Source organism: Maylandia zebra, linkage group LG20 (genome assembly GCF_041146795.1).
Source record: "Maylandia zebra isolate NMK-2024a linkage group LG20, Mzebra_GT3a, whole genome shotgun sequence".
In the NCBI taxonomy this organism is placed as follows: Eukaryota; Metazoa; Chordata; class Actinopteri; order Cichliformes; family Cichlidae; genus Maylandia; species Maylandia zebra.
The window spans coordinates 2702388-2728110 of record NC_135186.1 but is presented as its reverse complement, the minus strand read 5'-3'; the positions used below and the strand labels follow the sequence as shown (position 1 = coordinate 2728110).

General features: G+C 40.6%; 2 protein-coding genes across 5 annotated transcripts in view; one reads left to right on the top strand and one right to left on the bottom strand.

The window, feature by feature from the left end:
* The first annotated feature begins 20090 nt into the window (after positions 1-20090).
* Positions 20091-22661, top strand: sp5l (Sp5 transcription factor-like). Its single transcript, XM_004558759.3, has 2 exons — positions 20091-20482; positions 20839-22661. The coding sequence occupies exons 1-2, from the start codon at positions 20273-20275 to the stop codon at positions 21877-21879; spliced, it is 1251 nt and encodes a 416-aa protein (XP_004558816.2). The 5' UTR covers positions 20091-20272; the 3' UTR covers positions 21880-22661.
* Positions 22662-23600: 939 nt separating this feature from the next.
* The window catches only part of arhgef25a (Rho guanine nucleotide exchange factor (GEF) 25a), a 42629-nt gene continuing 40506 nt past the window's right edge, over positions 23601-25723 (bottom strand). For 3 of the 4 annotated variants that reach the window (XM_004558763.6, XM_004558761.6, XM_023152879.3), the window contains one exon: positions 23601-25527. In XM_004558763.6, the coding sequence (XP_004558820.1) occupies positions 25402-25527 (126 nt within the window). In that variant the 3' untranslated portion in view covers positions 23601-25401. The remainder of the gene's footprint in view (positions 25528-25723) is intronic. The other variant, XM_004558762.6, reaches the window with a different exon arrangement.

Here is a 25723-nt window from a genome sequence, read left to right as displayed (position 1 = left end):
ATGTTAGCTAGTTCAGTTGTAACAATAATGCAGATGTTACAACTTACCACACTTTTACTTTAATTTATATTAAACAAGTTGGGGCAACGACATCAGCAGAGAGAGGTTCACTGGTCGCATTTGTATATGTGGTTAATGCCATTGGCAACACTGTTTGTGTTCCCACACATACATTATGCTGACCACTGTGTCAGAGATGGACCAGTAAGAAATATTGGTGGAAATAAGTCAGGATGGGTGCAAGAAACAGATTTCCTCATCTTTCTGAAGCACTTTGCAAACCACACCAAGGTAAGCCATGATAAAAAGTAATGGAATTGCGATGCTGGTGAACAACTACATTTTTTCAGCTTCATTGTTATGTTCAAAATTGGTGCAAGAGTTGTAGGTTATAATGCCCACTGAGCCAATGAGGCCAAACTCAAGGAAGACCAACCAAAATTAATGAAATATTCAGTTGCAGAAAATTCCATAATTTGTCTTTTTTGGGGGGTTGGAATATGTTCAAAAGCTAGATTTCTGCATTCTGTCACACACACACACAGCTACATAAATGGCTCTAAGTGCATTCATGTGTTGAATAAACAAAGATTACATGTTAATGTTTTGTTAGTACTCTTATTTCATTGTGTTACATTTCACCCCAGGATATGTTACAACTAACCCAGACTATGGGGTTAATTGTAACATTTCACTCTTTGTGTTTGAGGCCATACCATGCAATGGGTAATTGTGCTGCAGAGAAAATAGCTGCACTATTTAATAGCAGAGACATGTAAATACTTTGCATTACATTTTGAATCCACTACCTTAAACGAGCTCCAATTTACAGACAGAAATGTCAAAAATGTTACAACTATCCCCGGTCTCCCCTACACACTCCTTCACACTGCACAGCTATGTGGGAGGTCAAAGGAGGCACAATTGATAAAGTCATACAATGTATAGCACTGTGAAACTCCTAAAGACATCAAAGTAGTGTCGCTGGTGGAGCTGAGGTGTAACCTCAAACCATGTCTGTTAACGAGGAGTTCATTTCCGAGAAGGATAAATGTCTGTAGTGGAGGGGGTTGTTTAAACTGTGTAGCCATAAGGAAAAGAGTCTGCATGGTACATGAAACCTCTGTGAAACTCAATCTTACATGGCATCCTGGTTCATGGATCAAACCACACCTTGACTCTGATCACAGATTGTATGTGATGAGTGAGATCTTCTTTGTCAGACAGGAGTGAATACAAGGGAGCTTTGGATAAATACAAGATAAAACGGGATCTGTATGTTTGTGCGTGCGTGCGTGCGTGCGTGCGTGCGTGCGTGCGTGTGTGTGTGTGTGTGTGTGAGTTAGCCTGCTGGCCGTATTCTCTGCAAGACGCAACTTGGAAATCTAACCGTATAATCAAAACAGAAATGGTTTTACCGAATGTGTGAGCAAGGGCGAAGCAGAGGGAAATCACAGTCTCAAGAAAGGACTGGTCTGAATGGTGGAGATAAAACTAAGGAAATGGAGAATTTATCTTTAAAGTAAACCCAGTCTTGGGTGCTGTGAATGAATCTCTTCCGTCTCATGAATAAAGTCTCTCATTCTATGAGAAGCTACGTGAGGTAGGGAAGGCAACGCCACTGCTTTCTATTGTTGTACAAGGCAACACCCAGGGGTTTCGGCTTGAATGGACCCAGACCTTGGCTAGAAGGGCATCAAGTTTAAATTTGAAAATTCAAAATGTACTGTAACACACGCCCAAACATCAAAGATAACAAAGCATGAGCTACAAATGTTACTGACCATGAACCCACACGCACACTGTAATATCATTAATATAGAGCACCATACAGGTATAACAATACACTGTACAAGAACTATTATCCCAGTGTGATACCAGAGACAGGTGATCAAAATATTGTAATTATTAATGCTAAAGTTTCACTTACTTTTGAATGCTCAGTCCCAGATATTAAATCCCCCTAAAGAGTTGCAGTTCTATAAAAAAATTATCTAATTTGCTCACACTTACTTTGCTCAGAATCGAAAAATGCTTTGTTGGTAGATTTTAGATTTCAGCCACTGAGTTCCATAAAGCAGTCAGATGTTTTGAAGGTCTTTAATCTGACACTCCATTCAGCAAGGCAGCACAACAATCACAAAACAACTTTGTCAGGTTTGGGAAAAGGTCAGAGTTAGGGTTAAATACGTACTTGGGGGTTAGGTGAGCTTCTAATTGCTTACAATAATTAACTTATCTATTTATAACTATTACTGCACAATGCAACCAAGCTATGAAGCTGCACACTTTGCTCTCGTAGATTTCATCACCACAGTGCATCAGACACATTACATGCAGTCATCTGAGTAATTCTTAAAATAAAACTAATCACTTTTGGAGTTTTCATGAAATCATTTTCACATGTCATGTCACCTCAGCCCAGGGGGTGTTAGGTAATCTCACATACGGCGACAAAGCTGGATCCAGGTCAAGTGATTTAATTCTGAGAAATCTTTCATTCTTATTACTGCGGTTCATTCTCATTTTTTTAAATGAAAACATAAGCTAATTTGAGCTAAAACTTCCCCATGTTGTTGTTATTCCCCGAAAGAGAATTCACTGCTAACAATGCAAGGGGAGTCAGACAGGGTGTAGGTGAAAGGTCCAAGGATGTGTTGCAGATGCAAAGCGCTGCATTGGCAAAGTGTGATGTATTCTTGCCTTTATAACTGAATGAAATAAACAGACATGCATGTGAAGACTTGTTTTTGTTCTTGTGTCATATTCCTAGAATTTCTGTCTCTGGTGGAGAAGCGATCCAGTGATATTAGGGACTTCCTTTAAATGCCAGGAATGTGGGCTATTGTGTTGATTAGCTCCAGAGGATTTATAAACATGCCAGCAGAGTGATGTGTCTGCGACTGTTTAAACAAGATATTAGTCAGCTGTTAAAGGAAAAATGCATTGAATAGAAAAGGATATTGAATGAAAACCCCAAACTACAAACAGGGTTCTTTAGGAATGGTAACAATGAAAATGTGAATAACCGAGGGGCACAGTAAGCTACAAACCTGAGTCCTTTACACAGTTAGAGCCACAAATTATTGGACAAAGACAGAATTTCTATCCACCATAGTGGCTCAAACCATAATTAGACTCTCAGCTTTATTTCAAGGGGAATAACACAATAACAGTACTACTACTACTACTACTACTACTACTACTACTACTACTAATAATAATAATAATAATAATAAATTGTTTGGGAATTGCAGCCATCTTTAGTCGCTGTCCCCTGTTTTCAGAGGGTGAAAATTATTGGAAAAACTAACACAATTTTAAATATAATGATTGTTTTTAATAGTTGGATGAAAATCATTTGTAGTCAGTGACTGCCTGAAGTGTTGAACCCATGAACATCACGAAATGCTGCCTTTCCTCCTTTGAGATGATCTGCTCGGCCTTTACTGCAGCCACTTTCAGTTGCTTTCGCAGTGCAGGTTTGTGTTTAATAAGTGAAAGCAGGCTCTGCTGGCTGAGTTTAGGTGACTTGCTCGGCCATTTCTTTGACTGGAGAAACTGTCAGTCATACACGGCTCTATTATAACATTATCTCCACCATACTCACACTATATATTTTGGTAATGTAATGGATTATTATAGTGAATTCATTAATCACATTGCATTTACAGTTATGTTACTTACATTACAAAAGTTATTCAATGAAATGCAGAAAACACCAGCATCCAATTCTTTTATAAGCACATCTCAGTGCAGTCCTTGGTATTTTTGGTTTCTATCACTTTTGCAGCTGTTCCATGACATTAAGTGTCTCCCCTAAATGACTTCACCTGTGTTTTATGAGCATCTCTTTTATTTCAACTTCTGTTGTGTTTTGTGTGCATGCTGGTATTTTCTTAGGTTGCGGTGCATCGGACCTCTCAGGGACGCTGTAAGAATGGGTGGATTAAAAGAAAGAAAACAACATCAAGCGTGCCCTTTTTCTTCCTTTGTAGCTTCTATAATCAGCTCATTTCAGTTTGTGCACAGAGAGGAGGGAAGTGGTGGACATCTACAAATTTTGAGGATTAAAATGCACAATATTTTTTATTTTTAATGCATAAAAGGACAAGAGCAGTTTTGTAAAGTGCAAACTGCTTCCAGGATAGAAACACCTGCAACACATGCTGCATTCAGTAAAGCCGCTACTGCCAACACAACATCAAAGATAACAACAGTGACACAACAACTTTGCAAATATCTGCACACACAGCATGCTAACAAAGGAAAACAGACCAGTCTTAAAAATTTGCATGTACTGACCCCATCCTAGCAGCCAGTCTGATCTTCAACATGTAACAAAATCAAGCAGTGAACAGTCAGACTTGCAGCACCGTAGCCTCGTTTCTACCTGTATTTGTTTCTGTATGCCCTCATTAGGACAGGGATTTGTGTCAGTGTGTGGGGCTATAGCCTGTGTTTTACACTATTCATTGGTAATTATGTGCTAATACGCTTCAGGCCATTTTAGGGAGTAATGCAAAAGTAATACAACAAGTAGCATGCTTCATGTCATGAGCTGTTTCTCTCCTTTTCCATAGTTTTCTCTTCCCATCATTTTCATATAAGGTAATCTTGCTTTCATATGTCTACAGATGCGTTTTCTGAACTGTGCTGGCTCTTTTAGACGTTTTCTGACAAACTCTAATCTTGTTTTCTTGTACTTGATTATAACCAGTGGTTTGCACCATGTTGTAAACATTCACGAAGGTGTGTCTCGATTGTAGAACTTGACAATGATTACTTGAGTTAAAAAAGGTTCTTCACTTATCTTCATCAAAAGGCAGATAGAAAGAGAATAATGTGCTTTTTCTTACAGCACCCTTTCACTACAGTCAGCTGATAATAGTTCGTATTCAAAGAAAGGAACCATTACTGTTATTTTTATTGCAAGAAAGGACAAGAGCATAATAGTAAAGTGCAAACTGCATCTAAGACAGACACAATGCAACTAAGCATCTGCACCGACAGCATCCTAACACAAAGCTCACAAAGAACCCAGGCCGATGTTGCAGCTGAGTGTATGCTGAGCCCTGCAGCTGGAGCCTGATCTTAGGTACAGGTAACAGAAGCAGTGTTGAGCAGTCAGGCGTGCAGCATTGTAGCCTCCATTTCTACAGTACAATCAGAATTAAAGTCTCTTTGAGCTGGTTTCAGCTTTACATTTTGTGTTGTCGGTGCTGTGTTCATATTAAAACACGTACAGAAAGCTCTTGTGTGTCTCCTCATTAGAACAGGCATTTATGTAAGTGTGTGGGACTGTTATTATTATTGCTAACTGGTAATTATGTGACAGTGCGGTTCAGTTGATGTTAAAGAGTAACGCAAAAATAACATAACTAGTAATGTAGCAAACTACTTTCTCCAGAGAGTAATAAATGTACTGCATTATTTTTAAGAAAAGTAATGAGTATTGTGTAATACATTACTAATTTGAGTAACACTGACTACAACATCGGAGTAAACCTGCTGACACAAAACCAAAAACTATGGGTCCCAACGAGCTTTTTTTACTTCCTTATTTTTTTCTAATTTTTTTTTTTTCACTGTTGTTGATGTTTTTGAAGCGCAGAATTTTCCTGGAAGAAAAACAGTTATCTTGTCTAAAAAAAACCTCTACAGTTCAGTGAGGCTTGGAAAAACATCCAATCCGATGGCAGCTGAAGTTTTGTTTGGCAGCGCACCTCATGATCCCACTTTCCTTGTTGCAATAGCATTAATCACATTATAAAAATACCTCATCCAGCCTGTCTCCTTCATGCTGAGTGTGTGTCCTGATCTTACGGGGTCTTTCAATTATTCTCTTCCAGGGAGAGTCTCCAGTTACTTTGTGGCCTATAGTTCCTGCTATTGTTCTTTATCTACTTTATGGGACGCTTGTCCCGACCCCCCATGGCATGTTCCTTTGGAAGTGACCTTGTCAATGAGGCTGACTGCTAGAAGCCAAGCCTCTCCTTGTGTCTCCCTACCTCTCCCAACCCTTTCCGTCTGCTGCTCGTCTCCATCCATTAGTGCCTCTCCTTGTCCTGTCCAAGTATTGTCTGACTTCAGAAATCATCTCCCTTACAAAGCATAAGATTGAGTCATAAATTTATGGTAATTTGTCACTTACATGTCAGAAAGCTCCTGCAAGGGTTAAATGCCAAACAAAAACTAGGATTTTTTCAGACAACCACTTGATTTGCTTCAAAAAGTATATTTTTTTTAAAGAAGCTTGTTTTTAGAAAATACATTAATGAAAGCAAAAATTGCATATTTTTTTTAGCTTTTGTTTTTCTTCTAATAATTTTTCCATGCTTAAATACACCTGTAATCATCATCATCTCTGTCCCCGGGCAACACACTATAATTTAATTAGTGTCAGAGATGTGTAGTGAATTCTACTCGCATGTCCCAGATCTCTTTGTCTCGCTTGGGAAAGGCATGTCATACATAAAGGTTTTCAGTTATTAGTTCAGTGCTTTTAAAACAGCTTTCACCTTTGCGTGAGTCGGGAAGATTTCGGAGTGGGTGGCTTTTCCTGTTCATTTGTGATGAACGTCTCTTGACCCCCACCACACCTACACAAGTCATGTCCATTCATCAAACATCTGGGCCATGCATCTCCTGGGCGGTAAGGGAGTACCCGCCTATATCAAAAGTCCCCCTAACGAGTGAGCACTCAAAAAGCATCCTCTGAGATTAGATTTTATGCTCTTGTTAGGTAACAATAAAGATAATTAAGCACATGTTCATACTACAGTTCCCATATGATTAAGGCAATAATGGATTTATTGAGTACAGCAAATGTTTGGTCCGCTGGTGGTGAAGGAAGTAAACTTTTACTGCTCTTACATTTGGGAAACCAAATGGTTAACGCTTTGCCTAGGCATGCCGCCTGTCATCTGAAAAGAACAAAAGGTGAGAGCTCTATTCCCAGCTGACCTTCCTTGCTGTGTCATGCTGGCTGTGTCGCCTTTCAGGATGTGCTGTCACACACATGCACAAACACTCACTTTTGTTCAGTCTCATCTGGAGGATTTCTGTCACAGATGAAGTGCACTGCTTTTCCTGTTCACATTTACTCTGCCATGATGATTTTTGATGATTTGGCCACTTAGAATAACTGTTTGATTGAAGTCATGAAGGAGAGTTGTTGTTGTTTTTTTTTGTTTGTTTTTTTTGTTGTTTTTTTTCGCCTGTCCCGTTTGGCTCTTTTGCCATCAGAATTGTTGTCTAAAGGCAAAGAAAGATGCCCAAGTTGTTTTGACCGGGGCTACTGAGGCTCTGGGTTGACTGGAGAGCCTGGGTTTTGGGATGTGTCACTTCCTAGCCTATGCCAAAGCATTGTGCAGCTCAAGTACACATTGGCGACACAGCCTTGAACCACATTGTAAGAGCTTTGACTGCATTGTCTGTTTCACCTCAACACTTCTGTCAACACTGGATTCACTTTCAGCTTTAGAGCACTAAGAGCATTCCACACAACAGGGAAACAGCATTTCTCTGCATTGTCATTTGTGGCGTTGCACACTTGAGAGTAATAATCACTCCCACAGGCATTGAACAAAAAATGGTGGGCTTGAAAAGAGAAGAAAGAAAGATGGGGGATGTTTCTGTGCAGCATATGGGGGAAAATAGCTTATGTTTTCTATGTATTGTGAAAGATTCCTGTACCCATCAAAGTTTCCCTTTTTGCATTTTTGTCATCATAAATAAGAAGTACGCATGACTCAACTATGTGTATGATATTTAATTTTCAATAAGCCTTATAAATAAAACTTTAAACATTAAGCATTAAGTTATTGTAGGGACGGGGGAGTTTCATTTTCATCTGTACAGGAAAGATCTGCACTAAATATTCTGACTGCAACCTGAGATCTTGCGTCCGTCCTCTGCAGGGACTCCTGTACTTTATCTTGTGCGTAAGACTCTGAGTGGTCCTTGAGAATCACTAGTGCGGCCAGGCTTACCTCACACAGAGTTCATGATGGTTATGTTGACTCAACAGCTTAGTTGTGAGCACCAACACAGTGATCTTTACAGGCTGCTATCTCCATATTGAACACATTATGAGCTGTAGTGGCATCTAGTCATGTTAGTTTTGAGATTTCTACTAAAACTTTACGTAAAATGTATCTTTCCAAAAATGTATACTTGCTAAAGTAAAAGATCCTCTATTACTCCCTGACTCTCAGACTTTGGATTTCTCTACATCGTGAGGTGGTGTGCTCAAGGTTGTGGATCAAAGAGCTATATTTCATAAAAGGCTCGGAGTGTAGGGTCTTTGTCACATTTTTAAAATCATTAACAGTAAAAGTGTCAGAAAGTAGCGGAACAGTATATTAAAAAAATATATGATATGCTTCCCAAACTGTCTGGTTAAGTTTGGGACTTATTCTAAAACAGTAATACTGGCATAGTGTCACGTCCAAGCTGAATGTCACTGTTAGTTCACTACAGTACAATAGTAAGTTAAATGTGCGGGTTTCTCGTACGTGAAACAAAACATTGTTTTCTCCATTGCATCACTTGTGTGCACTTTCATTTACAGTCTGCTTTAATAGTATTCATTAACACTGGATTTCCTGACTTGATCTTGTCAGCTTGAGGGATTGCACGGCAGCTCTAGCACCAGACACCCTCTCCTGCACGTACCAAGCTGAAATAAGCAGGGTGGAGAGGGCAAACAGATGCAGGGGCTGAACTGTACCGGCTGCCACTGCCAAACCACCTTCCTGCCACACAGGGACATCACTCATGAAATCACATTTGAAGCTAGACAACAATAGTAAAACCAGAAAACTGTTTTAGCTTTTTTTTTTTTATTAGTCTACTTATTGTTAGATGTCGAAAACATTAAGACAATAAATAAATAAAAATGCAGTGAAAGAAGCAGTGGGCTTCTTTGATGTTCAAAGACCTGTAGCCCTTCATTATGTTACGCCTTCAGAGTGTTGTTTATATATAATGCTTATCAATGCAAAGTAGTGGGCTGTAAGCATTCTGAAATATAAGTGCAGGGCAGATTTTGTAGTGTGCGCAGTGAGTGAGCTCGGAAGCATCATATGCGCGATACAGCCAGGGGAAAGGGCTCAGGGCATACCATCAGTGATGTACAAGGCTGAGAAAATATCTTTCAAAATATCTCATCTCTGAAAACACATTGGTGTTGAATGGTTTTTGTTTTGCACATTCCTGTGAGGTGCACACCTACACAGTCATCAACTGAGTTCTGGTGCATTTTCCCCCTGATTCTAGGCCAGTGAGGTCTGCTTCAGCGCTCTCCTTGTTTCTTCCTTTTCCCCTTGTGCCACCGCCTTTCTTTTCCATTTCTTTTCTAACTTCTCCTTATTTTTCCTCTGCCTCTTCTTACTTCTCCATCACCTTTACCTTGCTCCCAACTTTACTTTCACCATCAAAGGACACCCGTGGCTCCAGCTGGGTGGCTGCTAGCTTCTCATTTCCTCTCATGCTCTCCAACCATTCAGCAGTGGTGCTCCATCAGGGCTGAGCAGACCCCAGGGAGTCCACCAGAAGCCTCCGCTAGGCGCTCACCGCCACTTCCTGCTCATTTAAGTGAGCCCTCAGAATGGAGCACTATTGTCCTGGCTGTTATCTGATGGCTCCACTCAACAGAGAGACAAAGCCAAGGGCCTGCCCCCCTCCACCTCGCAGGCTGCGCTGAGTTTTTTTTAAACATATCAATAGCTCAAGAAGGGAGTTCTGCAAACACTGTTAAGTGCATAAAGGCACCGCACGAGTAACACAGTGACAGTGAAAAATCACAATTATGATGTTCACAGATTGATTATCCTGCCTATTTTAGGGAGAAAACACATAGGATTTTGTGTAAAATGTAGGGAAAAAACAGAACGCCTGAATTTTAAAAAAGATATATAATTAAAACATAGTGGAAAAAAAAGCATTTCCCAAAAATTGCATTAATTAATTTTATTGGTTTATTGCTAATATACAAGTTATTAACACGTTTTATAAAAGTTGAGGGAGAGGCAAATAAAACTGAGACAGTTATGTAATACAGATGGAACAACTCACGAGTAATTAGGTTTTCTTTGCACTTAAAGTCACTTTAACAAGCAGTTTCTCTTTAAGCAGAAATCAAAAACAAATCTAAACCACAATCATGGAACAACCTCAAAACATTGCTGATTAAAGTCACCCCAAATGTGAACACTGGAAAGAAGTGCTTTGATAATTCATTTTCTGCTGAGCGGCTCTATCCTGAATGAACATGATGAAATTTTCACCAGCATTTTGTTACTTTTTCAATCACAAAATACACGTCACCAGGATTTATTGTATGTGCAGATTTCTCTAAGAAATTTAGGATGCACTTTTAAAATTTAGGGGGAAAAAAGAAATAAGAGAAAACTCCAAAAAGGGAAAGAATTTCAGGAAGCGAAACAGTACTCATTTTATCACAGAAATTGTAGCATTTCTTTGTAAAATGTCATTTTATCACAGAAATTGTAGCATTTTTTTTGTAAAATGTCATTTTATCACAGAAATTGTAGCATTTTTTTTGTAAAATGTCATTTTATCACAGAAATTGTAGCATTTTTTTTGTAAAATGTCATTTTATCACAGCAATTGTAGCATTTTTTTTGTAAAATGTCATTTTATCACAGAAATTGTAGCATTTTTTTTGTAAAATGTCATTTTATCACAGCAATTGTAGCATTTTTTTTGTAAAATGTCATTTTATCACAGCAATTGTAGCATTTTTTTTTGTGAAATGCTCTCACAGTACAGTAGGGCCGATGCAAGTTGGCAGTGTCCTCTTGTGGAGAGATGGGGTAAAGCAAATCCAGTGCTTTCCTCCTTTAACCAGAACGTTTTCCCTCTCATTTGGAAGTTTTTTGTGCCATTTTCTTTTTCTGTTTGAGAGTCTCCCCCCCAACACACACACACACACACACACACATACACAGACAGAGGTAAGGGGGTTTCCTATAGAGACACCATTGTTTGTGCTGCATCAAAGGGAGATTTGTTAAAGGAGCTTTGGTGTGCTGCGATATCACCCACATCAGTCAGGACTACCTGTGCAGGTGCTTGCAACCCTGGGGGTGAGCAGGGGGTCTGGGGCGTGGGGGGCTTAGAGCAAAGCTGGTCTCACTGTCTGCTCCAATTTCACAGACTTCTGACATGACAGGAAAGCCTGTAATAGCAGAAGGTAAAGAATCAAGAGTGCAGAAGAGTCAGGTTTAAGCCAAGTTAAAGCAACAATTGCATGAATCACTCTTTTGCTTCAAATCTATACCTGGAAGTGTAAATATTTGCCCCACAGAGATGTGCTTCTTGCCCTGTTATTTATATTTGCTCCTCAACAGCTCTCCCTAGTGGGGCAAAGACAAACTGTATATTACCTTAACACGTGTGCTCGTTTATTCCTTATAATGTGGAACTGAGAAAACTCTGTTACTGTATTATTAAGGCTGATAGTGAACGAAACACAGGCCTGCCTGTGTGTACAGGATGTAAGCACGAGCAGGCTGAGTAGAAATTTCCCTTAAATATAAAACAGCTGCTGTTGCAGTTGAACAATTAGTGTTAGTGGTGCTATGATTAAAGTCACCATCTCTGCCTGATTACCTATCTAACCTTTGTAGCTCTTATTTTTATTACATATTCCTGTATAGTATGCATTCTACACTGTCTATTACTTACATTAAAAAATGGACATTTAACAGGCCGGAGAAAGACTTAAAAATAAAGGGTTAGATTAATTGAGCCAGAGGAGCGAATCCACTTTTTAACCAGTGGTAATCTCACTTATCATGCAGCTGTTTTACCTGCGAAATGAAGCCAGACACAAGACATTAAAGTCATAATGTACAACTAAATACACCAAATGAGAAAACGAACACTCCTTCAAACAACTGAAGAACACTCTTAACTAAAACGCATTCATCCATCCAGATTTTCCTCTACTTTTTCCTCTCTTCTTTTTTTGAAGATCAAGCAATGGCAAAAAGTTGAATAATTCCGCCTCTTTGATCTGCACACACAAGTGAGAGTTCATTTCCATTTTTGATTTTTTTCCCCCTTCCTTTCTGTAAGAGTGCCAGCATCAAGATTTACCTTGGTGTGCAAATGTGCTGGAATAGGTTAAAAGGAAATCTCGCTGCTCTCTCAAAGCACAAGTGCAGATGTTATGAAGTTAATTAAAAATTTAGCAATTCGTTTCTCTCGTCCCAATTTAGGCTGCATCAAATAGCAGAAAACTGAAGGGAAAAAAATGACTTGTGAGAGGAGTCCGTGCAGTCTGTCTTTTTACATGTATAGCAACATCAACAAGGAGGAATACTTCTGTAATGTAAAATTCAGGATGATACACCGATCCTATCCACCTTTTTCCTTCATGCAGCATGCATTATCAGGAAATATGTTACATCCTGTGTGTAGTACATGTATTTCCATTTCAACAAATAAATCCAAACACTGAATATATAGCTCTCCAGTTCCATCTTCCTAACTCTTCCTTTCTCTTTCTCTAAATCAATAATTCTGGACTGAAGATGGGAAATTAGTCCAGCCTGCTCATCTTCTGTTTTTTCAGACACTTTACCTCGTTTAGAAGACAACAGTGATGAACACATTTTTAAGCCTCCCCCAGCCACCAATCTTCCCAACAACTAACCCAGCTTTCCATGTTTTCTAAAATTGCATCAGTGTGTTGACATAGGCCTGGTATCTTCTACCAACTTTTCCATCCCCTCCCAAATAATAGTGCCATCCACAGAAAGGATGTCAAGTCTCAAGATGCTGCCCACCCCTCTCCACTCCCCCTGTGTGGATGATGCTCCAGGAGGGAGGCGGGCGTAGTTTCTGCACAGGTGCTGCAGCTGCATTCGTACATAATTCCTTTCTGCGCGAGCACGGCTCGGTGTTAGCCTCTATGTGCTGCTTCCCCCCAGTGGGACCCCCTCCTCCACTGAGTGATATTACAAGCGGCAGCCGCGCGCCTCTGATCTACATGCGCTGGGCTCTCTCCTGGTCCTGGGTGAATAGCGCTTGACTTGTTCAATTTGTTTAGAAGCCGCGTTCGACGCTTTGAAGCCACACATTTTAGCATAAATCATAACCTGTCTCCTTGCTAACAACTGCTTTGAAATGCAACATCTGCTTTTGAATCCCCAGCTTTACAATTAGTTAAGCAACATCAATAGATTGACTCCCTATAATTTTTCTTGATAATGAACTCATGAATGAACGTGGGGGGGATTAGTGCTGGGCCCATTTGATTTTTCAAGGCCACGGTCCTGAGCTGGATCAGCCTTCATCAGCCTCACTTTGCTGGGATGCCGTTAACTTCCTGAAGTTCTCTGGATGTTCTGACTACAGTCAGACACACCTGTTAAATTGGGTTACCCTCCGTGGTAACCTACTTAGGAAGTGTCATGGTTGTGGGGCATGTTACCGGGCCATGTTGTTTACTCTTTCATCACACTCTTCAGGATCCCTGTTTGTTGGTTTGTTTTGCAAAGCACAGCCTTCTGTTCAGCTGTGGGAAAAGAGCGGAATCAAACACCCGGAGAGCGCCCTGACGTTGACATTGATAAGCTGGGCTTGTCACTTTCCATTTATCTGAATGACACTGATACTCAGGTTGGATCTCTGGAGGAAGTTGTGCATACACAGAACCCAGGTGCATATGCTGCAAGTGCTGCAAAAGGGAAAAAATATACGTCTTCTAAGTTTGCTTAATCAAATGCATCTAAAGTCATTGCAGTGAATAAAAGAAAATGCACATGATATTGGCAGGAGCTGTGGCTCTTCACTGCACTGTACTAAAGTTAAAACGGATCCATCAGTTGGAAACCTCTCATCAGGTGCATTAAGAATTCCTTTTGCAGGTTGAAGAGGAAAATAACAATCCCAAAGATTTTATTTTCAAAGGCAAGCATTTGATCAGTAGTCATCAATTAAACTTACTGAGGTGCAAATTACACCACAAGGATTAGATGAAAGAGCCTCTGTGTCATTTTCTCCCCTCCTCCTCAAAGCTTGGCTTGATTAGCAGTACACACAAACAGCAGGCTGATCCCTGGCATGGTGGTGACAGGGTGACACTTCCCCTCACATTACGCAGGCTGAGCTGACGGAGGGGCTTAACAGATAGTGGCATCACAGGCGTACATTTACAAATATATCTACTGCTCGGGCTGTGCAGCACTCCTCTGCACATGTAGCCCTTGTATCTCTGCTCCTGCTTTGCATTTCTGATTTCAGCTGGAGCTTTGCCATAAGATCCGGTTACCATACTGATCTCAGTCCTTCTTCCCAGATGGCATGTTTGGGCTTCCTGGGTAATATTTAAGAGACAAGATACTATGGGCCTTTGCTAATGCTAATACAGGCCTTCTGTTACATCAATATTCCAAGTAGTCATTTTCTCCAGCATATACTCATGATACACAATTTTAATAAAAACACAGACTTTTACTAACTCTTAAACTTTAATTCCTGCTTCCTTTGAGAGTGAGCAGCACTAGTTTATATCAGATCAGCTAATATTACCATGACAGGTGCTCGTGTCTCCCGCAGCCACTGAACAACGCTATAAGATCAATTGGCAGAGGTCCCTGCATGCTACAATACCCACATTAACTTGATGGCTGTAAACTGTATTGTCAAGTGTTAAAGGTAATTGTTTACCTGTGTCGTCTTTGTCTAAGTGGGTTTGCATAGGCTCTGTGATTGATAATCCCATTGTTTCTTTCTCATTTTGTCTCTGTGTTTGCTTTTTTATTATTCATTTTGTGTCACATTGCACAGACAGGCAATTGTAGGGAATTCATCTTTTTAGGGAATTTACACAGCAAACCCTATGAATAAACAATTCATTTTTTTCCCGGTAAATTAGTAATCATTAATTTTAAATGCTGTGCTGGGGAAAATAAATTAACATAAAGTTATCACGCTCAAAAGTGCAACAATGGATACTTTAAACGCAGAGAGGACGCCACACGATGTGTAGCACCTTCTATATAAACTCTCTCAATCATAATGACAAATTCACTGGTCATGAACAAATATACAGTATATATCTGATGTAACTTCATGAAATACAACTGAAGACATCCCCATAAATAAACAGATCATTGGCAAATTAACATAAAAACCTGAACCCTTCCCCTCAACATCGAGGGGACCCGGCTCTGTTACAGTGCAGGAGTGTGACATCTCGACCCATGTTTGCAACTGTGTGTTAATCGTGCCACAAAATAAATAAATTAAGTAAATATATACATGCATAATAACAAAGTGCATGAAAAAATAAAAATGCTGTTTGAGGAAATATCTTTTAGAGAAACTTTCAACAGAGTTCAAAAGGCTGAGAGAGTCAGTGCCACACCTCGTTTTGTTTCAATAATAATATGCCTATGTTACATAATAATTTAATAATACATAATAAAGATTGAAACTTTAAGTGTATTTTGTCATCTTTGAACAGACCTTGCTGTTTCCAGCCTACGAGCTAACCAGCTACTGCCTTTAGCTTCACATTTACCACAAAGATATGAAGCAGTGGCTGTTGGTCGTTTCATCTTATTCTCATCACAAAGAGCATAACCTGTGTACATTTGTCACTTTGTTTGTCTTTTTAAGGTAAAAAAAAAAAAAAAAACCAACAAAAAAGAAAACCTTAAGTAGCAGCGTCACTTATGTTTTGAATGACTACATGTCTCGTCATGCAACTTTGTCACAACTCTCTTTTTCAGATCAAACGCAATATTTTATAGGCCAAAACCTTCAAAGCATATCATATCCTGTCGAGATGATGAAATGATCATGAAGCACCGTGAAAGTGACATTTGGCAGATGGACTGCATTCATCTTTATCACTGCAGAGTTCCTGTACTACTTTCCTTTGATAAAACATGAAACACCTCCTCTGCTCAGATTTTCAGACTGTGACAAGTGTTTTAGTTTCAGTACTCAGGACTCTGCTCTTACACACACAAACAGATAGATAGATAGATAGATAGATAGATAGATAGATAGATAGATAGATAGATAGATAGATAGATAGATAGATAGATAGATAGATAGATAGATAGATAGATAGATAGATAGATAGATAGATAGATAGATAGATAGATAGATAGATAGATAGATAGATAGATAGATAGATAGATAGATAGATAGATAGATAGATAGATATTGGGGTTGGAGTTGTTGCATGATTAACCTTCAAGAATTACATTAGTGTAATTTATCTAACTTGGCTATGAAGGTGAAGAAAGCAGTAATTTCTTCTCAATCCATTTCTTTTACTGTATATGTATTTCACAAACCCCCCTCCATCTTCCCTGGATCTCTCTTGCTCTCTCTCCCCCCCCCCCCCTTTCGTCTTTCGTCTCTGGGAGTATGGGTGCATGTCAAGTGATTGTTGAATTGAAATATTGATGTGGAGTATCAAAGCGTGGCGTAGCACTCCTGTGTTTCCAGAACTAACCACGAAGCGCTTTGATCAGATACTCCTGTGATCTGACTTCTGAAGTTGTTAAGAGTGCTGGAAAACAAAATGCAAACAAACTTCAAGTGCTCTTGGTATTGATAAAAGTTTTCTTTGACAAGTGGAGATGCGTGCTGTCTGCCTGTGTCTGCCCAAGACAGGAGATTTTGGGGTTTCTGTACATGCTAATGGACATGAGATGAGGGAATTATTATAGTTCTCTGCTTTTCACACACGGAGCAATGTAAACTGTGGTGCAGGGGTGGGAATCACCTCAGAATCCCGCTGTGATATCAAGACTCCCGAGTACCAATTCTAAGTCTGGGAATTGTTTTAATCCAATTCTGATTAAACTTGTTAGAATTTATCATTTATTCCATTAGCAAACTAAAAAGCTAAATGAAGACACTTGTGAGTAAAGCTCTTTAAGATAAATCTCTTCATGCAATCAAACCTACTGTGCTTACAGGGGGAAATGAATAAATAAATAATGTGGATGTGTTTCCACACAAAAACATCATATTTATTAAATAACTAAATATGATAAGAAAAAGAAAATGAAACACTTTCATCAGTTTCTTTCCCATCATGCTCTAAAAAAAGGAATTTGAAAGCTAGAGAAAGATATTAAAATCTTTAAGGTTTGAGACCAGTTCCAATTACTGACTGTGCCAATTGGAAAGAATCTAAAGTTTCTGGGCTCCACGGTATTCAACGCTTAGCTGTAGAAATGGTCTGGCTGTGGTAGAAATCTGACATATGGTGTCCCTGAAACTACAGAAAAGAACCTTATTAGTACCTTGCAGAGTAAACATCAGTCTTTGTTCAGTATCTCCCTCTGTGCCTCCCACTCCAACATCACACACATTTCTAACTGAGTATGAAGAAGAACTGACTCCTGAATGAGGTATCAACTGATTGCACTGTAAACTCCATCTGTAAGCGCTGCTCTTCATCCTAAAGAAACTGACTGTCACGGTAATTATGACCCATCGTGTCCCGTCTTGTCTTCGTGAATGGTTGAAGAGTGAAGCACTAAAGTTAGCTGCAGGCTTCTGCATGCTGTCTGTCTTATCCATTAGGCCACATTTGTCACACGAGGGCCATTGAAGCAGGCCTGTGTTGTAAAACAGGCTTTCTGACATAGCCACCAGTACAAAGACTGCCTTCCTCTGTGGCTGCCCTTTTACAGTGCAGATGGTCAAGACAGCTGGGACAATTTAGTGATCTGAGGCTTTTAAAATGCCCCCCAGGCATGATAAACAGCTTGAATACCCACTTGCATATTCCACGCAGGCAAAGATTATGTCTGAAAACAAAAACAGCACCATTTGTGTTCTGCAATGGGCAAAAAAACTGAAAAACTCCTCCAAGACTGCGAGATTTTCAAAAATACTAAACTATCACGAGCATCCCTGTAGAGTTTAAAATCTGTTTGTTTTTCTTTGACATGTTTTTGACTGGAAATAGGTGCATGAGAACATCTGCATCATCTTGCCGGGATTTTGAAGTCGCTGGTAGCCACCCAGTCAGAAGCAGCGTGCGATGTATGACGGGGCGCGCATGATTACCAGCAATCTCACCAGCTGTTTAATGAACACAGGGACCTCTTTCTCTGGAAATTAGTTTTCCCTTGAATACTGTGGAAGCCGTATCCAGGTCTATTTAAATGAGGTAACATGGGGAAGGTAAGCACCACCACATGAGCATTGTTTTCACAGTTCAAAGTGAGGAGAGAGTACTTTGCACTTCAAAGACACTCATCTGGGAGGCAGTACAGTGGGGGTGGGGTGGCGTGGGGGAGAGGGGACAGGAAATAAGAATCAGGGTAATTAACAACTTCTGCTCTGTAATAAACCAGAGACATAGTATACCTCTGCCTCCAAGATACATTCCTATTTTCATGTCCTCCTCACTCTTTTGATTCTGCTCTTTTCTTTCAGCCTTTTATTTGGAGTTAGAGAGCTTTTTTTTTTACCTAGCAAGGCTGCATGTGACTACATTATATTTGTTACCTCATGCACAGGTAATTAATTATCAAGAAACAAATCCACGTTGTTTTAATCTAACTACAGCATTGATTTGCATGCTGAAAAGCACTGAAAAACATTTTTTTAATCAATAAATCTTTAAGGACAGCAGCACTGGCATCTTTATCCTTTCACATTTCAAAATAAAAACTATAGGTGTGATTTAAGTCTGCATGTCACATCTTTTTTGGATGTTAAGGAGGCTACATAACCTGCGCTTTCCGTTTGGCTTTCACACCAGTAACTTAAAAAAAAGTCCCATAACCAAATGGTACAGTTAGGTGATTAAATCGCTGCCTCCCATGTATTTTTTAAAACCTGCTAATTCACTCACCGGCTAAGAGGAATGAAAGGAACTTTACACTTGTGTTTAAATGTATTTCTAAAGCAGATATATTTTTGTTCCTCATTTCAGATGGCTTCACTGTGGGGTGTGTTTATTTAAGGATCACAGCCTGTGAAACAGTGAGGAGCAGATAAGTGAGGAACAAGGAATTTACATGAGAAACAGGTTCCCGGCCTGGATTTAAACTCTTAACATTGTAATGGTGAACAGACTTACAGAATAAGATTAAGATTCAATCTGCATTTAATGGAGCAGATCTGAGGCGGCCTCTACTTGAACCTTGAAATGTGAGATGTCACACAGGGCAGCCTATTTGACATGTCACCTACTGGTGAGAACTCGGAGCCTTTGATTGAGTTTTATCAATTACGGAAAATACTGGGACTTTCTTTAAAGTTGCGAGCCTTACGTGGCCAAGAAGCGCCTGCTGTTGTGTTGAGGTACAAGTTTGTTAGGAGAAAATTAACAATCCTCTAAAATGTCCAGTCAATCTATACAAGTAAGAAAAAGGCTTATATTCATTGTGCATTGTTTCCTTAAGTGGTGCACTTTGTTTTACTGCTGCCCTGTATGATTGTTTCTGCTTCTGCTTGTTGACTTGAGATCATAGTTTGGCCACCTTTTCATTTAACACTGCATCTGTAATGGTTGCCAAAAATAAAAATCCACCCGCTTTCTATCTTTACTTGACTTCCCACAATGGAGTTAAATCAGCATGTAAATACTCCCAGAGTGAGAGAGGTTTTTTTTCTTTTCTACTTAGCTGGCTCTGTTTATCTTAGATCTTTTAACAGACTAAGCATTTTGTTCTTGTGCAAAATTTAGTCCTAAATGCACTCAGTGAAAGTTGCTGAAACACATAACAGCAACTTGTTTTCTTTTTTTCTCTTACTGTATAGGGTAACAGTTGCGTATGCTTTTTTTGAATTATTGAAGTGGATCTCAAACACACCATGTCAGCTCAAATAAACGCTTTTCTAAAACACAGATTTTACATGAGCCTTTTTAAAATCATTGTTAGAGTCTTTTTTTTTTTTTGTCTCAGAACAATTGAGGGAGGAGTCAGTTGTTGGGGTCAGCGTTTGGTTGAAATTGAGTGAAATTATGAGTAGCCCACCCCTTCACCTAACAAGCCCCCCTCCTTCCTCCCTCACATCTCCTCTCTATTGACGGGCTCGCCTGCATCATACTGAAGACCCCGTTGAGAGGATCTTTTCTCACTATATAGAGAAGATGCAGCTCCGGCGCCTTTGAGATGATCGCCAGGATTTACTCCGCGCCTCTCTGCCCCTAAGTTCTCTAAAGGGCAGGCACCTTCGGCTGTTTTAAAATAACCACCTGGACTGCTAGCACTCTGAAAACATTTACCTAGTGGAGTGAATGTGAATGAACTTCCCAGTGTTTGCTGCCAAAGCGTCGGAGTCATTCAAGACTGTGAGCATATTTTTCTTCTGCGCGACCAGCTGTGGTTTAGCGCCGGTGCGTCGGTGCCTCTCGGCGCAGTTTGTGTTGCAGGTGCTTGGAGAAGCAGCGCGAGGACAGATGGCTGCGCTGACGATACAACGGACCGACAACTTTTTGCACACATTTTTACAGGTTTGTTAGATTCTTCTTTATTTTATTTTGTTTTAAGGCGGATGCGTTTGTTTGCTCCTCCTTTTCTCTGTTGTGAGAGCGCGAGTGTTCGCAACTTGTAAAATAGTATTTAGCTTCTCGGATGGTAAAATCATTTTATGACAACTGAAACTAGCAGGAAACGAGGGGAGGGAACTAAAATAGTTTGCACATATTTTTTTGATGTAAACTTTTTTTTTAACTTCAAAGTTTAATTTTCAATTTGCATGATTGAAAAAAAATTTAATGCTTGTTTTTTTTTTTAAATCAATTTGTTGACCCTGAAGATCATCGAGTAGGACAGGAAACCTGATGTGTTTTTGTATATTATTACACAGGACCGGACGCCCAGCTCTTCTCCAGAGGGGGCACCCAACGCCCTCTCCTTTCTGGCCACCACCTGCAGCCAGGCCTGGCAGGTGGGGAGCACAATGGGCTCAGAGGGTTCTCAGTTCCCCTATGAGGGCACTGTCAGCTCAACATCTGGAATGTTTCAGCTCTGGAGCAATGACATGCCACCCAGCACAGCCCTCAGCACACATCAGATGACCTTCACGGTGCCCAAGATGCAGTTCCCTGGACACATGCAGTCTGGCCTGGGTCACCATCATCATCACCATCACCCCCATCATCACCACCATGAGCTGCCTCTTACCCCTCCAGCTGAACCACCATCATCCTACTCCTTTGAACTCTCCCCTGTTAAAGTGCTGTCCTCACAGCCACAGACCAACAGCCACTACTATCCTCAGCATAACAATATGGGACAAAACTTCCCCAGCTTCCTCCCAAATTCATCAGGTAGGCATCATTTGTCCGGAGGCCATGTGGAAGAAGGGCAGCAATGGTGGAGCCTTCCCCAGACCAACGCTACCCCTTCTAACCACCCGTTCTCCCTGGGCAGACAGCTGGTTTTGGGGCATCAGCCCCAGATAGCTGCTCTTCTCCAGGGCACCTCCAAAGGTCTGCTGAGCTCCACTCGCCGCTGCCGCCGCTGCAAATGCCCCAACTGCCAGGCAAATGGCGGAGGGTTGGAGTTCGGAAAGAAGAGACTGCACATCTGCCACATCCCAGAGTGTGGCAAAGTGTACAAGAAGACCTCACACCTGAAGGCTCATTTGCGCTGGCATGCCGGGGAGAGACCCTTCATCTGTAACTGGCTCTTCTGTGGTAAAAGCTTCACCCGTTCGGATGAGCTACAGCGGCATCTCCGCACGCACACCGGGGAGAAGCGCTTTGGATGCCAGCAGTGCGGCAAGAGATTCATGAGGAGTGACCACCTCTCCAAACACGTGAAGACCCACCAGACGAGGAAGAGCCGATCTGGACAACCTTCACAGAGCACGGACCCTCTGCTCACCAACATTAAGAGAGAATAATCGCTATGGTTCTTCAATCAGAGACAAGAATGTGTGACTCACACTCACTGCCATAGGTTTGCACTAGAGGGTAAGCGTCAAGCTCCCTGAATATATTCTGTTGTCAAAGCTCTGCTTTGGACTTCAAATACTACCATAAAGTATATTTAGTGATCATTTTGAGTTAATAATTATGTGCTGTTTGGAGCCACGCACCTTTAAAGAAAACTTGAAGCCTTTCTAAGCGATATTGTGAGAGTTTGTGCTGCATTCAGTGTACCTTTCTTCAAGCCACACAAACGGATCTCGCCTAGAGTTAACTTAATTGTATCCCTTTCACATTTTCAAATTAATTTAAATTTGATCAGAGTTGGGGTTTTTTTGTTATTTTTAATTTTGTGATGTAAATATTTTTTTCATGTGATGAATTTGCAAGACATGAAAAACATTTCAAAAGGCTTTCCTAATATGTTCCTAAATAAATGTATGCCTTAGTACAGCTCTGATTTCTGTTCCCTCGAGCGAATGGATGAATGCCTGTGTTACTGTTGATCGTTAGAATCTTTTTCCAAAACATATGCTAATTTGTCTACTGCAAGGTAAGAATCTTTTTTTTTTTAAATATAAACATGAGTGTCTCCGAGCCGCATACGTATCTGCCCTGAAGCAGTAATGTTCATTGCTGCAGATCAGCAAACATGTTACATTTTTAAGTTCTCTGTAAATTGTGTATAAATATCATGAACAGTTTTATTTGTATTATGGCAGCATGTAAATTTGAATAAACATTGTCCTTAAAACGGTTTCTAGCAACGTTCTCGTTTTTACACCTACAAGAAACTGAAGTAAAAAGACAGTTGGGGTCAGTCACAGTTTTAAACTTCTTAGCAACTCATTCAGCAAACGAGTGAATTTCTCAGGGCAATCTGAAGCACCCACTGAGCTAACCTTTTATTCAAATGATATTTTACTGCTTTCAGAATACAAGTGCTGCTCATTGTGCTGTTGGTGTGTGGGGGGAAGATCCTCATAAAGACCTAACATGGTGGCTGTTCAAAGATTTTCACACCTCAAAGTAAATACTCATCCCATTGATGGAGCTGTTTGTCTCGCTCGCTGCAATCAAGTTCACAGCCATGTGGCTTTTAATGAGTGTTTTCATTCTCTCAATGGAGAAAATTGAGTCAACAGATGCAACAGAGGGCACTGGAGAGGAATTCCCTGTGAATAGGACCCCTGTTGTTGAGACCCCCTCAGCAGCGGCAGGAACTCCCTTTGATTTTGCACCCTTGTGAAAGTTAATACCCCCTTCCCCCCTACTCCACCACAAGCCTCCATATATCACAGCCACATTACGATCGGCCTCGCTTTACTGCCCAGAATGGGGCTTTATTCAAAGGCCAGCCAACCAGATGTCTGCTCATCCAGGGGTTTCTTCCCTTTGTTTTTAATCCTGTTTGAACTTTCTCCAGCTGGGATGCAAAAGCAAGCAAAATGCTTTGTCTTTGTCAGAGGTCCCGCGGTGGAGTCTGAGGACCTCCACGGCAAATTTGAAAGTTTAATCTGAATCAAATCAGAATTTAAGAGAATTCAGCGCAGATTGCAGAGCCCATCGAGTGAATTTCCTTTAAATTTACTTACCTGACATCGAGGTCAAATACTTGTTCAAATACTCTGTATAGATGGTTGTGTATTTTAAAGTAAATAAGTCTCAAATACAAAGAAAAACACAAAAACTACACTCTGTTTCAAAGACACTTTTTAATTCATATGATACAACTGTTTCTACTCAGTCAAGCATGTCATTAACAAACCCTCTCTTGGTTTTATGTCCTTGCTTTTGGTTCTCTGTAGTGGTATACCTTTGTGTTACATGCAAAACTGCCTGATCAGTAATTCCCATGAAAAACCTCACCACTTCACATTAACTGCAGATACATTTTATGAGATGGTTCAAGTCATCTAATGCCCCATCTTTCAGTTTACTTAAGGTAATTTAGTGTTGCCTTTTGGACCGATCGATTAGCAAGCAGCTTCACTGTTAGCAGGAAGCATGAGGCCTATTGATCTTTGGTGCAGCTGTATGATTCAACTCAACTGAGAATGGAAGCCTTGTGGGGACCTCTATTGGCCACAAAGAAGAACAGACCTACTCCGCTCTCCTCTTCTTTTTGACACCGTCCAGATAGAAACACAAATATCAACGACTGGTGGTAAGAGTAGCGGCAAGCTGAGCTGCAGTTGTGTTTGGCACTGTTGAGGAGGTGGGCGCATGCAGATTTGTCAGCATCGCTCTGTTTATGCAACAACATGTCATTTTCAATGGGACCATCTGGAACGGTGACATTTTTTGGCATACCTTGGTCATTCTTCGTGGTACAAGTGAAAATGTATAATTTATGGTATGCACTGTACAGTATTTAGCCCATGTGGCCAAAAGCTAACAGAGTTTATAGAAATGGTGCACGGCTTTTAACATGACAAAAGTGGACCGATGAAACAATTCATATTAGTTTAAACCAATGAGCTGTTTTAGGGACCCCTGTCCCCAAAAATCACAAGCAACCCAAGTTGGCTTGTAAAGAAAGAAAGAAAGATGTATGTAAAGATGTTGCATGCAGAACTTTGGGTCAGCACAGCAGGCCCTTTAATGCATATCTCGCAACTCCTCTGGAGTTGCCCAAAGAGTAAAAAGTATTCTGAAGTGACGTCATACCCACAGAGAGCCTCCAGGGGGCTTCCTCATGCCTTTTTGTCTGGATCAAAGGGAGGCCGGTCAAACAGAATAACAGAGCAAAGAGGTGCTCTCAACATGGCGGCAAGAAAGAAAGTTCTTTTACTTGCAGATGAAATTTGAGCGAGTAAAGTACTTGTGGCACATTTTGTCTTTCCTCTTCTTGTTAACACAAACGGCAAACTCAGTTGTCAGCAGGGAAATGAAAATAAAATGTAAAAATGTAACTGTGTTTGTCTTCGCAATGGGGCATCAGAAAACAAAAAAGCTCTTCAAGGAAGTTTAACAGAGAGTACAAGAGGAGCCAGAGCCACTCCTTCCACACTCTCATGCGCACAAACACATCCACACATAATTTCATAAACATACATTCAGGCACACACGTAACTCCAGTGACTTCCCCATTTAGGAATGGAATCATCAAACAAATTCCCCTTGCCCTTTCAAAGAGAGAATATAAACTCTCAAAAAAGGTAAAAAGCAGAAACTGTCACAACAGTAAGTGTCCACGGAGTATTTTGTAACTATGAGTCCAGTGACATCCCACTGGGTGCTGTTCGTGTACACTGAAGGTGATCAAGGCTAAGTCACCTCCCTTTAAATGGCTCTCTAAAAAGGAGCAAAGTCATTTATCATAGTTGCAGCCCATAGTTCCTTCATATATTCATCAGGGTCCTTCATTGATCTTCAGAAATCTTGACTGAACCAGGTAAGGTGCAGTCTGGCATAAACAAATAGTCGATTCTTGTCTTCCCAGCTGTGGCCTTAGCTGCCGTCCTCCTGACCGATGACGCACACGGCACCAAAGTTCAAAGGTCATCCTCAGCTAGCTGGGCCAGGTTGCTGGGACGTCGTCCAGCTGATGGACCCGACAATGGACCCTGGTTTCCAGCATCAGAAGCCTGACCCCTGCGGCAGCCCTCTCCTGCTCTCTGCTGGGGAGAGAGGGGATGTTCATCACAAAGACATACCGCATTTTGATTTTCATATCAAAAACAACACGATACACCGTTCTATCCCAGCACTTTTCTTTTACAGCCTCAGCCTGAAAAACGCACTGGCCCACCCATCTTCTGTATGTTCCCCAGCACAACTATAGGAAACGATTATCTGCGTTTGATAGGCATCTTT